Source organism: Emiliania huxleyi, assembly GCF_000372725.1.
Source record: "Emiliania huxleyi CCMP1516 unplaced genomic scaffold EMIHUscaffold_32, whole genome shotgun sequence".
NCBI classification, from domain to species: domain Eukaryota; phylum Haptophyta; order Isochrysidales; family Noelaerhabdaceae; genus Emiliania; species Emiliania huxleyi.
In genome coordinates, this window is record NW_005199601.1 from 857526 (window position 1) to 871295 (window position 13770).

The 13770-nt window shown below is 65.9% G+C and overlaps 1 protein-coding gene across 1 annotated transcript; it reads right to left on the reverse strand.

Annotated features, from left to right (window-relative positions):
• Window positions 1-10233: 10233 nt before the first annotated feature.
• On the reverse strand, window positions 10234-13076 carry EMIHUDRAFT_450832 (hypothetical protein). Its single transcript, XM_005774151.1, has 3 exons — window positions 12555-13076; window positions 11465-12481; window positions 10234-11275 (listed from the first exon to the last, which is right to left on the reverse strand). Exons 1-3 carry the CDS (start codon window positions 13029-13031, stop codon window positions 10379-10381), a joined length of 2391 nt encoding a protein of 796 aa, XP_005774208.1. The 5' UTR covers window positions 13032-13076; the 3' UTR covers window positions 10234-10378.
• Between the last annotated feature and the right edge of the window lie 694 nt (window positions 13077-13770).

Here is a 13770-nt window from a genome sequence, read left to right on the forward strand (position 1 = left end):
AGCCCTCGTTGCGGTGCTGCCGACCAACGTCACACGCCACCGTGGCTGCCGCCCTCCGCCGCCCTCGCCGCGGCCGCCGCCCTCGCCTCCTCCCGCCGCCGCCCTCCCCTCTGCCCAACGCGCCTCGCCGGCTCTGCACGGAGGCGCCGCGCTCCTTCGGGCGGGGACACACTCCTCCCTCCCCTCCCCCTCCCCCCCTCTCCTTTCAGGTGGGCGGGGGGCTCTTGCCTTCGGCTGAGCCGGAGGCGGCGGAGCTGCGTGTCGACGTGACCGACGGCCGCCTTCTCCTAGATGCGGAGCACGGGCCACATCTCCCCACATCTCCCCAGATCTCCCCAGATCTCCCCAGATCTCCCCAGATCTCGAGGCCTAGATGAGGCTTCCAGATCGTCGTGCTCCAACTCGCACTCGAGAGGACACACCTCCCCATATCTCCCCATATCTCCCCATATCTCCCCCATATCTAGCACTCGAGAGGAGACATACGCTACGTCCCACGTCCTCCGCCGCACTGCACTGTCTTCACACCACTCGCAGCCCGCGTCTCCCCGCGGCGCTCCGAGCACTTGGCACGAGGAGAGCGTGCTCGCGCCCCGAGGGCCGGCGTGTCCTCGTTAGGCCGCGCCTACTCCAAGGCAGACTTTGTCTCCTTCTACGGCGGGACGGCCGAGTGGGAGAGAAGCCCCGTCTACCACCCCCCCGCGGGGCCGGGCGGCGCCGCCCCCTCCGAGCACCACAAGTCGGCAACCGAGGCAAAGGCGGAGGCGCTGCTCCACTCAAAGACGGGACAAAAGATGCAGGCGGCCGCCGCTGACTGGGGCCTGCCCGCCAGCTCCGAGGACGCGGCAGAGCTCGACAAGCAGGCCGCCTCCTTCCTCGGCTCGTTTGTGACCGCCGCGCCCGCCTCCGCCTCGCGGCCCCCGCGGCGCGGAGTGCCGGCGCTGGCTGTCGCCGGAGCCGCCGGCCTCGCGGCCGCCGCTCTCGCCGCGGCGTGGAAGGTGTCGGCGCGACGCCCAGCTGCGAGTCCGGCCGGCCCGTCGCTCGTCTGAGCGGCTCCCACGACCCCCCGGGGCGGGCCTGGTTGTCAGGCCAGGCAGGTGTGCCAGGATGCCGGAGGGCGGATCGCATACGGAAGGCGTGCATGCCAAAACCCCAGCGCTCGTGCGTCAACCACATGCAACATGCACATGCACATGATGTGCATGTCTCGCCACTCTGGTCCTGTGCTGTTGTGTCGGGGAAATCCATGCTTGTGTAGAGTAGAAGTCGGGTGCGTGCCTCTCGCTCCACAGCGCTAACTTACGCGTTACGGCTCGTAAACTTGCGATGTGTCGTGCTTTAGCGAGCGAAGTGGGTGAGACTGATGGTGCTCATTCGCCTTACATAGGGAGCGTTCAGCTGCACTGGGCGGGCTTCACAGGCATCAGGGTGGTGGCTGGTGCTAACGGTACAGACTACAGTACGGTAAGTCGGTAACATACGCGAAAGGAATCGACGCGATGTGCAACCGGCGCAGGGCGAGACGAGGGAGGGAGCAGCGAGGACTTTGCGGAGATCAGCAGGAGGATGTACGAAGAGAGAGATTAGGAGCAGCAGGGACCCGAGGGACCATGTGGAAGACGGCTAGTGCTAGTGCCTAGTCCGACACCCCCATCGGGAGGACACCCCGGCTAGTCGCCGACCACTGAGACACCCACAAAGAACCCTCGCCTGCACAAAGATCGCACGGGTGGGGACCTGTTCCTTTTTACCCCTCTCACAGAGAGTGCGCTTCTTGGGGCACTTGGAGTGCGGTTGGTAACCGCACGCCCAGGGCCCCGGAGGGCCGGCGGGCCCGCGGGCCGGGGAGCTAAGAAGCGCACCCAGCGGGCCGGATGGTCGGGATTGCGGGCTAGAGAGCCCTAGCCCTGGGGGAGTGCGCGGTCGCAGGGCCATAACACGGGTCTTCGAGGGATACTCCGCGCTTTGGGTGTCCCCAGCGGCGGAGCGTCTTTATTATTTTATTCGTTATGCTCTGCAGCTGGCTTTCGGTGGAAGAGAGATGGCAGATGCCGTGCGCTCCCTCAAAGCTCAATCACGGGACGACAGACTTTGAGCTCTGGGAAGACACACCCGGCCAACGACCATGACACCGTAAAGCGTAATGCACACAACACTGTCAACAGCAGGGGCAGAGCTCAACTTAACTGTGAACGTTTTGAAGGCACATGGCACAATTAAGATGCGGTGGGCTCCGCACTGACTCTCATGACTTGCTACTTCACACTGTGCGTAGTCAGAATGTCTCTCTCGCGCAGATTACGCTAGGTCTCAGACTTCCTAAGTCATACGGACCCGAGACTAACGCAAACCAGGCAGAGAGCAAGCCCCCTGCACAAATCGCAAGCCCACAGTGGCGCTCTAGCCGTTGCGGCCTCTCCGAGCTGCGCAGACACCTCAGCGTCCCCTCAGCGGCACCCTCACCACCATACTTGATGTGCCTCGCCCAATCTTTTGCTTCACCGCCCGCGCCTCCTCCTGCGGCCCGGCGCGCTTGAACGATGGCGACCGCGGAGTGTTCTGGGCAGAGCAGTCGTCCTCCCGCTCGTCAGCGCCCGGAGTCCTCGGACGCTGCTCGGCCGAGACGGAGGGCTCGGCGGAGACGATGGCACTGGCAGGAGCGATAGCTGCGTCTCGGGCACCCAGGACATCTTCCCTTTTACTCGCCCAGCCCAGGAACTCCAACGCCGCGCCAATGCAGAGCTCATCGTCCAACGACAGGAAGACGGAGAGGGCGTCAGGGCAGACCTCTGAGGCGGTTGTCACGGACTGAAGCGACGAGTTGCAGCCAGCCACTTCACATTCCGACAGCGAGGCCGGCATATCGCGAGCTCGCTGACGGCGTCGAAAGGTGTCGTTTCCTCTGGGACGCAACAACGACGAAAGGACCAACAAACAACGAGTCGTTATAGTCGAGCGCGTCGGAGAGTTGTTTCGAGATAGCGAGCCGCCGAGTGCAAACCAGTTAAGAGCAACCGCCACCAACGGACGGCCGTATTAACCGCAGTGGAGGAACCGCGTTTAGGAACCGAGATCTATGTGTGTGGTGGCGCCACAGCTGGCTATGCGCGGGCCTGCCGCTCGCCGCCGCCCTCTTTGCCGTCGTCCGCTCGCAGCTCTTCTTGCTGTCTAACCCTCGTAAAATTCTTTTGAGGCTAAGATTCTGTATGCATATCTGTGCGACCCCCTGGGTTGTAAAATTCTTTTGCAAGGCGTCTCTGGCCCGATAAAGCGCATCCCATTTTATGCAAAGCTGACGCTCGCCCGCCGTCGCCAGTGATATCGTCCTGTCACGTCGACGTAGGCGCTCCTCGTCAGCCTCGACGTCGGCCGCTCTCGCTCCCCATCCTGAGCGTGTCGTCTCATGCTCTGCATGCTGCTTTTCATCGCGTCCGAGGCTCGACCGCCAGCAGGCATTGCGTCATCATTCAAGGAGCATGGCTATGTTGTCTTGCCTAATTTCTTTGTCAGCTCAGAGCTCACACTCATCCGAAAGCTCATACACTCCAGCCTGGATGTGCTCCCTTGGGAGCGCAGCATCCAACCAGGCAAAACGTGGGGCCTCACGGCTCCCGACCTCGTCGGCAGCCATGGCACATTTGCGCCACTGCTTCCGGCGGTCAGCCTATCACTTGGCAAGCCGCGGCTGCACGACGCGCTCCGCGCCGCACTCAGCGGGTCAAGCTACGTATTTGCCGACATGGGCGAGCTGCAGATCAATCGCACAAGCGGTTGGCACCGCGACATCCTGCATGGGGCCGATGCGTCCGCGTACACCAACTACGATTTGTGGGCGGAGCCAGGTTCGGGCGAAGCCTATAACATGGTGCGACTCAGCGTCTACTTTGAGGACCACGATGGCGATGGCGGCGGACTGCATGTGTACCCAGGCTCGCACCAACAAAAGGGCTGCAAATCAAGGCGCTGCAGTGGTGCACAGCCGTTTATCGAGGTGCCGCAAGAGTTACTCAAGGTGGCCACACCGACGATACTCCGGCTGCACGAAGGCGATGCTGTGCTCTTTGATATGCGCCTAATTCACCGCGACCTCTTTGACCCCGCCACGGGAGGCGAATGCACGTCCTTACAGCTGACATTTGGGGCGCGCAACGTATTCACCGAGGAGTGGCGCGCCGGAGACAAGCTGAGGAGGGCGCGCGTCCTAGCGAAAGCAATTGAGAAAGGCGCTGCAACTACGCCACTTCTTCAGGCGAATGCGGCCGGGGGCGAGGAAAGAAATACAGGAACGTGCAAACTCGTGAGGCAGGCAAGCGTCGCGCCGTGCGAGCTCGGCCGCAGCTTCGGGTGTGACGCTGCGAACGGCAGCATGTGGGTCGCCAACTGTCGCGGAACGTTTCGCTGCGCAGGGATCAAGGTGCCCTGCGGGTATCCTCCCGGTCGTCCAGCGTACAACTGCTCGTGCGCTACACCTGCTCGTGCGCAGGGCCGACGGGCGATGCGGCAGGCGAATCAGCGAACGCATTTGCGTGGCCGTGTCGTCGCGATCTGCGGCCCCGCTAGTTACGTCTCTTCATCGAGCGACGCAATGGGCATAGCACACCTCAGCAATGCGGTGGAACACGTTGTGCACCTGAACACGCGCGTAGAGGCCGGGCGGATGCGATTGCCGCCTGGGTGCTCAACGCGCTCCGACACCGTGTATCACGCCGGGGCAGTGCTTGGCGTCAAGGTGGGGGGCGTAGATCGTGCCACTGCGTACAACGCGCTCACCGCCGAAACCGTGCGTGCCTACTACGACGGCGGGGTCCAGGAGATCGTCCTCGCCGTCGAGTCTAGAAGTGTCCAACGCACAGTCAACTTCGATGCGCTCAGCCGTGGGTTCAGCGGGTCAGGCATGCGCTTCCGCAAGCTCAAGCCTTCGGATGTTGGCGGCGACGAGCATCGACACTTGCGCACTGGCATGAAGGCTCTGCTTGATGTGCTGCGGCAGCGCCCCGCCGCGGTGCTCTTGTTCGGCTTCGACTTCTATAGCGGCACCGACTTGGGCTTTTCAGACTATTATCGTGGCGTCAGCACGCCTCTATCGTCATTCCACTCTACACGGGATGAGCTGCTACTCTTCCGCCGTCTGCTGAGGCAGCATCGCAACACTCTCTTCATCGACAGCAAGCTGGCTCGAGTGCTCGAACAGCACTTTGCATTACCTTTTACCTATGCCCGCACGAGCCCGAACGCTACACTGCCGTCTTTTCTCGCGCGTGATGTAACGCCCACCGCTTTCGTTTGGCTGTCGCCACCCGTCGCGCCGCCGGCGCCGCGGCCGATCCTTCGGTACGCTCACCGACGACCCGAATAGCGCAACGCCGCCGTGGACCGCGTGCCGCTGCAACCTCGGTGCGGCCGTGCGTCTCAGCTCCGCTGGCGCGCTGGACCGGGCGCTGCGCGTGCACGCGCCGCCGGATTGGAGCCCGAGCGCAATCGCGCCGCATCGACACCGCCATCCCAACTCCACGCTAGTCAACGTCGCGCAGCCGGGGTCGCCGCTCGGCGTGTACCGGACGTGCACGCGGCAGCTCGTGCCGCCGCGCGCCGACGTCATCGTAGTCGACGCGGCGGTCATCGACGAGCAGCGCTCCAACCTGGAGAATGTGCTGCGGCGGCTGCTCGCGCTGCAGGGCGCGCCGGCGGTGATCCTCGCCAACTTCGTGCGCTGGTGCGACCCCGAGGTTGGGCCGTGTGACGCCCGTTGCCAGCGCATGCCGGAGCACGTGCGCCTCAAGTCCAACCGCCAGATGGCCGCAGATGGTTCGTGCTACCAGCAGCCGTACCTCAACTCGAGCCTCGCGCGGGCGGCGCGGCGCGAGGCTCCGCTGAACGAGCTGGCAGACCACTACGACCTGCCCGTCCTCTCGGCGCGCGCCGCCTTCTCCGACGCCGTCGCGCGCGGCCTCGCCGGCTTCGATTCGCGGAACCTCACGAGCGACAGCCTGCACCCGCCCTTTTGCACGCTGGACGACTTGGAGCGCGGCGGGCACGGCGCCTGCCGCGGTTCGCTGCTCCTGAGCAGCCTGGTGGTGTCGTACGTGCACTCCGTGTTCGACGCCGCCCGCTCGCCTCACGCGCACGTCTGACTAGCACCGGCTGGAAGGGCTCTGCTAACGACTCGTCCACCGAGCTGAGTGCCGCCCTCGCCGGCCTGCTGGCACTGCATATCCCGCTCGTCTGCGCGTTGCACGGCGAGGTGAGTGGACCGGGGATGGTGCTGAGCGAGGCCGCAGATTACCGGGTCGCCGAGGGGCGGAGAGCAGTGCGGCTCGTGGCGGCCTGTCTCAAGAGAGCAGGCAGGGCGTCGAGGCCGCCTCGGAGCGAGCGCTCGAGTTTGCTGCGTGGCTGGCGGTACAATCCTGCTCGACCGGCTCGGGCGTGGCTTCCCATTCGTCGACGACTGCGTCTGGAGCCCGCCGACATCCGAGGACGGAGGGTGGCCGCCACCCCTACCGCCGCCGCGCTAGCTTTGTGTTTACCATCTACGTATGCGTCTCTTAGGGTATCTGAAACAGACTCACTGTCAAGTCTAAAAAAAGAAAAATCGCGCGCAAGGATCCCTACGCGGATGGCCTCCCACCGCATCGGCGCGCGCGTCGCGGGCCTCTCGCCAGAGCAGCTGTGCGCCATCATCGAGGCGCAGGCGGGCGCGAGCGCCGCCGCGCTGCGCGTGGCTGAGGAGCACGCCACACGGCTCGTGGAGCAGCCCGAGTGGGTGCTCTCCGAGGTCCTCCTCTCGCCGGACCTCGCCCCGCACATCCTCGCCCAGCTGCCGACCAAGGAGCACGCCGCCAAGGGGACGTGCCGCGCGTGGCGCCGTGGCTGGAAGGAGACGCTGAAGAAGCGCGAGAGGCCGCGCCTGCTCGTGTTCGGCGGCCGCGGCAGCGAGGGTGGGACTGTCAACTCGCTGGAGCGGTACGACCCGTCAACGAATGAGTGGGAGGGGGAGGCTGTGGCACCGATGCCGACGGCACGCACGGGCGCGTGCATGGCGGTGCTCGACGGCAAGCTGTACGCGGCGGGCGGCGAGACTGAGGCCGACGGCGCAACTTCCAACCTGGTGGAGCGGTACGACCTGGCGACGACGTCTTGGGAGGCGGTGGCGCCGATGGTGACACCACACGAGGCTCACGCCGTGGCGGTGCTCGTTGGCAAGCTGTATACTGTTGGCGGGTACGACGACGACAGCGGCGTCCTCAGCTCGGTCGAGCGGTACGACCCGGCGTTGGGTGTGTGGGAGGCGGTGGCGCCGATGGCGGCGGCGCGGATGGATCACGCCGTGGCGGTGCTCGACGGCAAGCTGTACGCTGTGGGAGGCTTCAACGACGAAGCCTTCCTCAGCTCAGTCGAGCGGTACGACCCTGCGGTGGGTGCGTGGGAGGCGGTGGCGCCGATGGCGACGACGCGGTATGGTCACGCCGTGGCGGCGCTCGACGGCAAGCTGTACGCTGTGGGAGGCCGCAACTACGACAGCGGCATCCTCAGCTCAGTCGAGCGGTACGACCCTGTGGTGGGTGCGTGGGAGGAGGTGGCGCCGATGGCGGAGGAGCGGGACGGACTCACTGTGACGGTTCTCGACGGCAAGCTGTACGCTGTGGGCGGGTACAACAACAACGACGGCGGCGACAATCGCCTCAGCTCAGTCGAGCGGTACGACCCAGCGTTGGATGCGTGGGAAGCGGTGGTTCCGATGGCGGCGGCGCGGAGGAAGGCTTTCGCTGGTAAGATGTAGTCGCCGTTGTAAGCGTGCTAGCCCCACGGCGTGGAGTGTGCTGAAGTCCTCGCCTGAGTGTGCTGCGCGTTCGTGCCCCCGCCGCTTTCCACAGCCGCCAGCCCTGGTCGTGCCAGTGTGCTGTGAGAGAGGGAGTCGTACCTTTCATTGCGTAATTCTTTTGTGTGCTGGATCGACGTAATTCTTTTCTGGTCGCGGCGACTGTGTATGCGGCCCACACCACGGGTAGGCAAGGCTGACGACAGCTATCTTTGCGCTCTCGTCCTCAGCCCCGTCCCGGCGGCCAATGCTATGCCGATCAAGCCACCCTGCTCGTCGCAAAGCAGCGAGCGCGTCAAGCTCTCTGAGGGCGCGCGCCGGCTACTCGAGATAGACGACTGGTCGCGCAGTCTCTCGAACCTCATCCGAATGTCGCGGAGCATCACGGGCGGGCGCCACATCCGGCAGCGCACTGTCGAGCGGTGCGTTGAGCAGGTGCTCTTCGCCACAGACGATCTGCTGCGGGGCGTCGGGCTGGCAGGGACGCTCGGGCTGATGCGGCAGCCCTCGCAGCGCCTGAGCCCGACAGTGCTCGCTCGTCAGCCGCTGAGGGCGGCACTAGACGCAGCTGTCCCGCGTGATGATGCCGCAGAGCCATCGGGGAGGCCCGTGGCCTACACGCTGATGCGAGCGACCGAGAGCGGGAGCGCGCCTCCTGCGGCAGCAGCAAACGAGGCACAGGTTGAGGTGAGCGGGCTAGCCTTGAGCCTCGTTGCTGCCATCGCGGAGGAGCCCGGCGTCGACCCGCTCGAGGCTCTGAGGGCGGTGTGGCAGGACCGTCGCCGCACAACCACTCCCGATGACGACCCTCCCCCGCCTGCCCACGCCGACGAACGAGTCCAGCCCTCGGTCGTCGACCCTCGCCACCCGAGCCTCCTCCTCCTGCGGCGCGCCAAGGCAGCCTCGAAGCAGCCCCCCCCTTGTCATTGCCCACGGCCTTCTCGGCGACCACCGCGGCTACGGGAGGTTGTGGAGCGGCGCCCTCGAGACGTGCGACGTCTATATGCACTCCGGAACCGTGGCCTCGACGGCTCAGAGGCTTTCGCCCTCGACCCGGCTGGCGCGGCGGCAATGGTCAGCGAGTACGCGGCTGCTCTGGTCGCTGTCTTTGCTGAGACGCCCTTTGACCTGCTCGGCGCGTCTTTTGGCGCGGTCCTCGCGCAGCACGTCGCCAACGCGGCGCGCGAGAAGGGACACCTCCGCGTAGAGATGGGCGCGGATGTGTGGACGCGCTTTCCCCAGCTGCGGTCTCTGCCAGAGGGCGCACTGCCTCACTTTATCGCCGCGCAGCTCGTTCCGGCCGGGGCGTCGAGCGAGCAGGACCTCAAGGCGCTGGTCGTGCAGTTTGAGCGGCTGCTGCCCGTGTACCGCCAGTGCCGCCACGCGCTGCACATGCTCGCCGCCAACGCCAAGCCCTTCTCCACCCGCGGCGGCGGAGAGCCGGCGGTGCTGATGCCGCTCTCGACTGGCCGCTGGCCTACCTGGCTCGAGATGTTTCCCGGCGTCACAGAGGACAGCCTCTCGCCCTACGGGCCCGCGGTCGCGCTGCGCCTCGACGTCATTAGCCGAGACTAATCCTGGGGGAAGCAACCTTCTATGTCTATCTCATGCTTCATGACACGACACGCGGTGTGGTGGGAGCTGGTGGAGCTGTCAGCTGATCGATCCAAGCGGGTGGGGAGTGGGGGGCATGGCTGGGCATGCAAGTCCGCCAGTCGGCCCGGCCTCTGACGTGGTGCTGCCGCTGCATTCCAGCATTCGCTGAAAAAGAGAGGTGCGACTTGATTGGAGGCACTGGAGGCGAGGCGAAGGGAGGTTGGGCCGGGCCGTGAGGGGCTGATGGCGCTGGCCAGCGCGGGGTGTGAGATGTCGTCGTCGTCGTATACTGCTGGCCCTCGCCCTCAGTTGCCAGCGAGGGCTGTGGGCTGCAGAATTGGCGTCTGTGGCGTCTGCGCAGGCTCTGCAGCGTGATGGCTGGCGGGACTGCGAGGCTGGCGGCAGCGGAAGGAGAGCTGGGCACGAGCCAGGAACAGGCTGGCCAGGTCCGCAGGTAGCTGCGCTCGGGCGAGGCGCGCGCGCGCATGGCAGGCCGAGCAGGCTCGGCATATGGTGAACCCCCGATGTCGCGATAGCGGTGCCGCTTTTCCCGCGATCATTTCGTCCGTCCAATCGAAAAGGAAGCTGGATCGCCCATGTTATGAGCCCTCGGGACGAAGAGAGGGGAGGCGGCCCCCCTCACTGCCTGCGGGGCGGCTCCGCCGCATGCTAGAGCCGTAGAGATAACCAGATAAGGCGTCCCGGTGTGAACGTGTTCCACCTCGGAGAGAGGAGCCGCCCTCCCTTCCTCCTGTCTCCGTGTCTGTCCCGCGCACATTGTCATGGAAGGTTGAGCGCGCACATTGTCGTGTAGCGACGTGTCATACTTAGTCCTTTACTGTTTATGATTCCCGACATGGTACCTCCGCGTGAGATGATCATCGTGTGTATCTCTCTCCGTACACGGACTACAGTGTATGTGTTTGACAAACTTCTCACCATGGCATACACATAATGTTACAGTAATCACAACTTCGATGGCACCGCCGGCTGCCGCGACAGCTCGGCGAGGCACAGCTCGGCGATCTTCACGTCCTGGATCGCGACGCCCGTCGAGTCGAAGACCACGAGCTCGGGGCGACTGGGCTTCGAGCCGCGCCCCCACCCTCCCTCCGCGATGCACTCGCCGAGCTCCCTCGCCTCTTCCGGGTCGAAGCCCGCTGCGACGGCGTGCTGGAGCTCGCCCTTGTCGACGCACTGCGCCCGCGAGTCGACGACGACCAGGTCGGCCTCGATCAGCGCGCCCGCCTCGAGCTCTTGCTTGCCGGCCGAGTCCGCGCCGATCGCGAGTACGACCACTGGCCGGCGCAGCCACGCCGTCCGGACGATGGCCGACCTCGCTGGCGTGACGGTGAGGACGATGCCCGCACCGCGGCACGCAGCCTCCGCCGACGGCGCTACCTCGGCCGCCCACCCCGCCGGCCCGCCGTCGAGCTCCGCCGCCAAGGCGCGCGCCTGCTCGGGTCGCCGCGACCACAGACGAACGGCGCGGCAAGGCGTGACCGCGGCGAGCATCCCCAGCTGGTACCGCGCCTGCACGCCGCATCCGATGACGGCGATGTGGTGCGGCTCCGCCGGCGCGAAGAGCGACGCGGCGAGCGCCCCGGCGGCGGCGGTGCGGAGCTCGGTCAACAGGCCGCCGTCGAGCAGCACGGCGAGCGGCGCGAAGGTGCGCTGCGAGAAGACGAGCACGAGGCCCGAGTTGTTGCCGCCGCCGCCGCTCGCCACCTTGGCGACGAAGACCTCGCCCCCCTCCTCGTAGGCCGACTTGATGCACGCCTGCCCGTCGCCCTTGCTGTCGCCCGAGAACCGTCCCAGCGGGGGCTGGCCCAGCGTCTGGATCGGAGGCACCGACACGCGGCCCTGCGAGTAGCTAGTGAAACCCGCGGCCAGCGCGTCGAGGATTGCACGCGGCGCAACCCGCCCCATCGCCGCCGCAACCTCTCTCTCCGAGTAGACCCGAGGAGGCGGCGACACAGCCGCCGCCACCGCCGCCGCCGCCTCCGCCTCCACCGCCTCCCCCGCCGCCTCCGCCTCCACCGCCCGCTTGACCTCGCTCGCCCACGCCTCGAGCTTGAGCTGTCGGCTCGCCGCCTTCGGGTCGCGGAGCCGGCGGAACTTCTTCGGCTTGCGCTCGAGCGCCGCGACGCGCGGGTCGTTGCACACGGCTGCGGGTAGGCCGGCCGCCGCCACGGCCTCCTCAAACTTGGCGGGGTGCGCGGTCAGCACGCAGACGACCCGCCCGCCCTCGCACGCGGCGCGGACGGACTCGACGTGGTCGAGCGCGTGCACGCCTAGTCCCATACCTCCAGAGTACCGAATCCAGAGTGTAGGCTCAGTCCGGGGGGTGGTGCGGAGCGCGTGCACGCCGATGGCGGAGTGCGGGTCCAGCGCGTACCCGTCGGCTGCCCAAACCTCGCGCATCGTCTGCAGCGTCTGCGCGTCGCTCACGGCGCAGGAGACGAAGGTGTCCTGGACGGCGTGCAGCAGCGGCGGAGGCAGCGCGACGGCTCGGTCCGCCTCGAGCGTCGCCATGAGTGCGGCGACCGCCGTCGCGTCTCCGCCCGAGCAGAAGTAGAGGAGCCGCTCGACGTTGTACGCGAACTGGATGTCCATCGCCGGAGAGACAGTCTGCTGGTTTGCGCGCATCGACATGTCGCCCCTCGAGATGGTCCGATGCACGACATCGTTGGAATTCGTCGCGCAGACGATTCTGCCGACCGCGCCGCCGAGCCGCTTGGCGAGCAGCCCGCCCGCGGCGTTGCCAAAGGCGCCGGTCGGGACGACAAAGTGGACGGGCCGGTCGGAAGCGGGCGAGACCTGTTGGCACGCCCACAGGTAGTAGCCCGCCTGCACGAGCACGCGCGCCCAGTTGATCGAGTTGATCGAGCAGACGGAGTGGCGCCGCATGAAGGCCGCGTCTTCGAAGACGCGCTTGAGCGCCTCGGCCTGCTCGTCGGTGTCGCCCTCCGTGCGGTAGACGAAGACGTTCGGGCTGTCCACGGTCACCATCTGCAGCTCCTGCACGCGCGACACGCGCCCCTCCGGATACAGGCAGAAGATGCGCACCTGATCTCGGGTGATCTCGGGTGATCTCGGGTGATCTCGGGTGGCACCGCGGGTACAGGCAGAAGGAGCGCACCGCCTCGCAGCCTCGCACCGCCTCGATGGCGGCGGGGCCCGTGTCTCCGGACGTCTCGACCACGATGGTGGCGCGCTCGCCGCGCCCGCCGAGCACGTGGTTGAGCAGCCGCGCCACGACCTGCTGCCCGATGTCCTTGAAGGCGAGCGTCGGCCCGGCGCCCGTCTCGAGGAGCAGCCGCCGGCCCGCCCGCACCAGAGGCAGCGCCGGCTCGAGCCCGTTGTTGAACGAGAGGAAGGCGGCTGCGCAGATCTCCTCGCAGTCGGCGAGCGCGATGCCGGTGAAGGGCTCGAGCACGCGTGCCGTCACCTGCGCAAGCGTCATGCCCGGGTGTAGCCCGGCGATGTGGTTTGGCATCGTCGACAGTTCGGGCACGAAGAGGCCGCCGTCCGGCGCATAGGCGGAGAGCAAGATGTCGGAGAAGTCGAGGCCGTGCACGCCTCCGCGCGTGGACTGATAGCGGACCCGTGACGGCATGGCGGCGGCGACGACGGAGGGGGAGGGCTTGGGAGCGGCACTCGGTGGCGCAAGCGCGACTTTCTTTTGCTGTGTCGAGTTTCCCTTTTATCGAGAGCTGGTCTGGGCCAAAATCTGAGGCGAAACCGAGATAACCGGCAAAATACCTGGGCCCAAACCAGCCTCAGACTCGGCTCAGAGCCCGTGAAATTGACGATTTTTGCGGAGTTTCATCGGGAAACTAGAGAGGAAACGAGAGGGTGCTGTAGAGAAACAAACACGGAAAGGAAACACGAGACGGGGTGAGCGAGGAAACATGGGTACAGCCTAAGACAAACAATCGAAAGTGGTAAAACTGCAGCGCGCGAGACGAGCTCAGCTATCGACGAATAGTGGGCGCACCCGTACGCGTACGTGCTATCCATGCCATCCGATGGGACGCGTTGAATTGCGCATAACCAGTCACGTGGAAGGAGAAGTGCGACGCAGCAAGGACGCACGTCGGCAAGGCGAGACTAACTTCAGCTCACGGGTGCTGGTCAGCAGTAACCATCAGGTCCGCACATGGGGCCCGCATTTGCGTCGTGTATCCTGCACATAGCGTAAGCGACATCGCAGGCCACTCCTTCACCATTGAGGCCTGGACAGTCACCATTTCCTGCCGCACCCAGATACGAGTAAGAACTTGTACAATCCTCGGTCGATGTCTTGTAACAGCTGAGGACCCATTGTCTTCCACTGAGTGTACAGGTCGGGCATG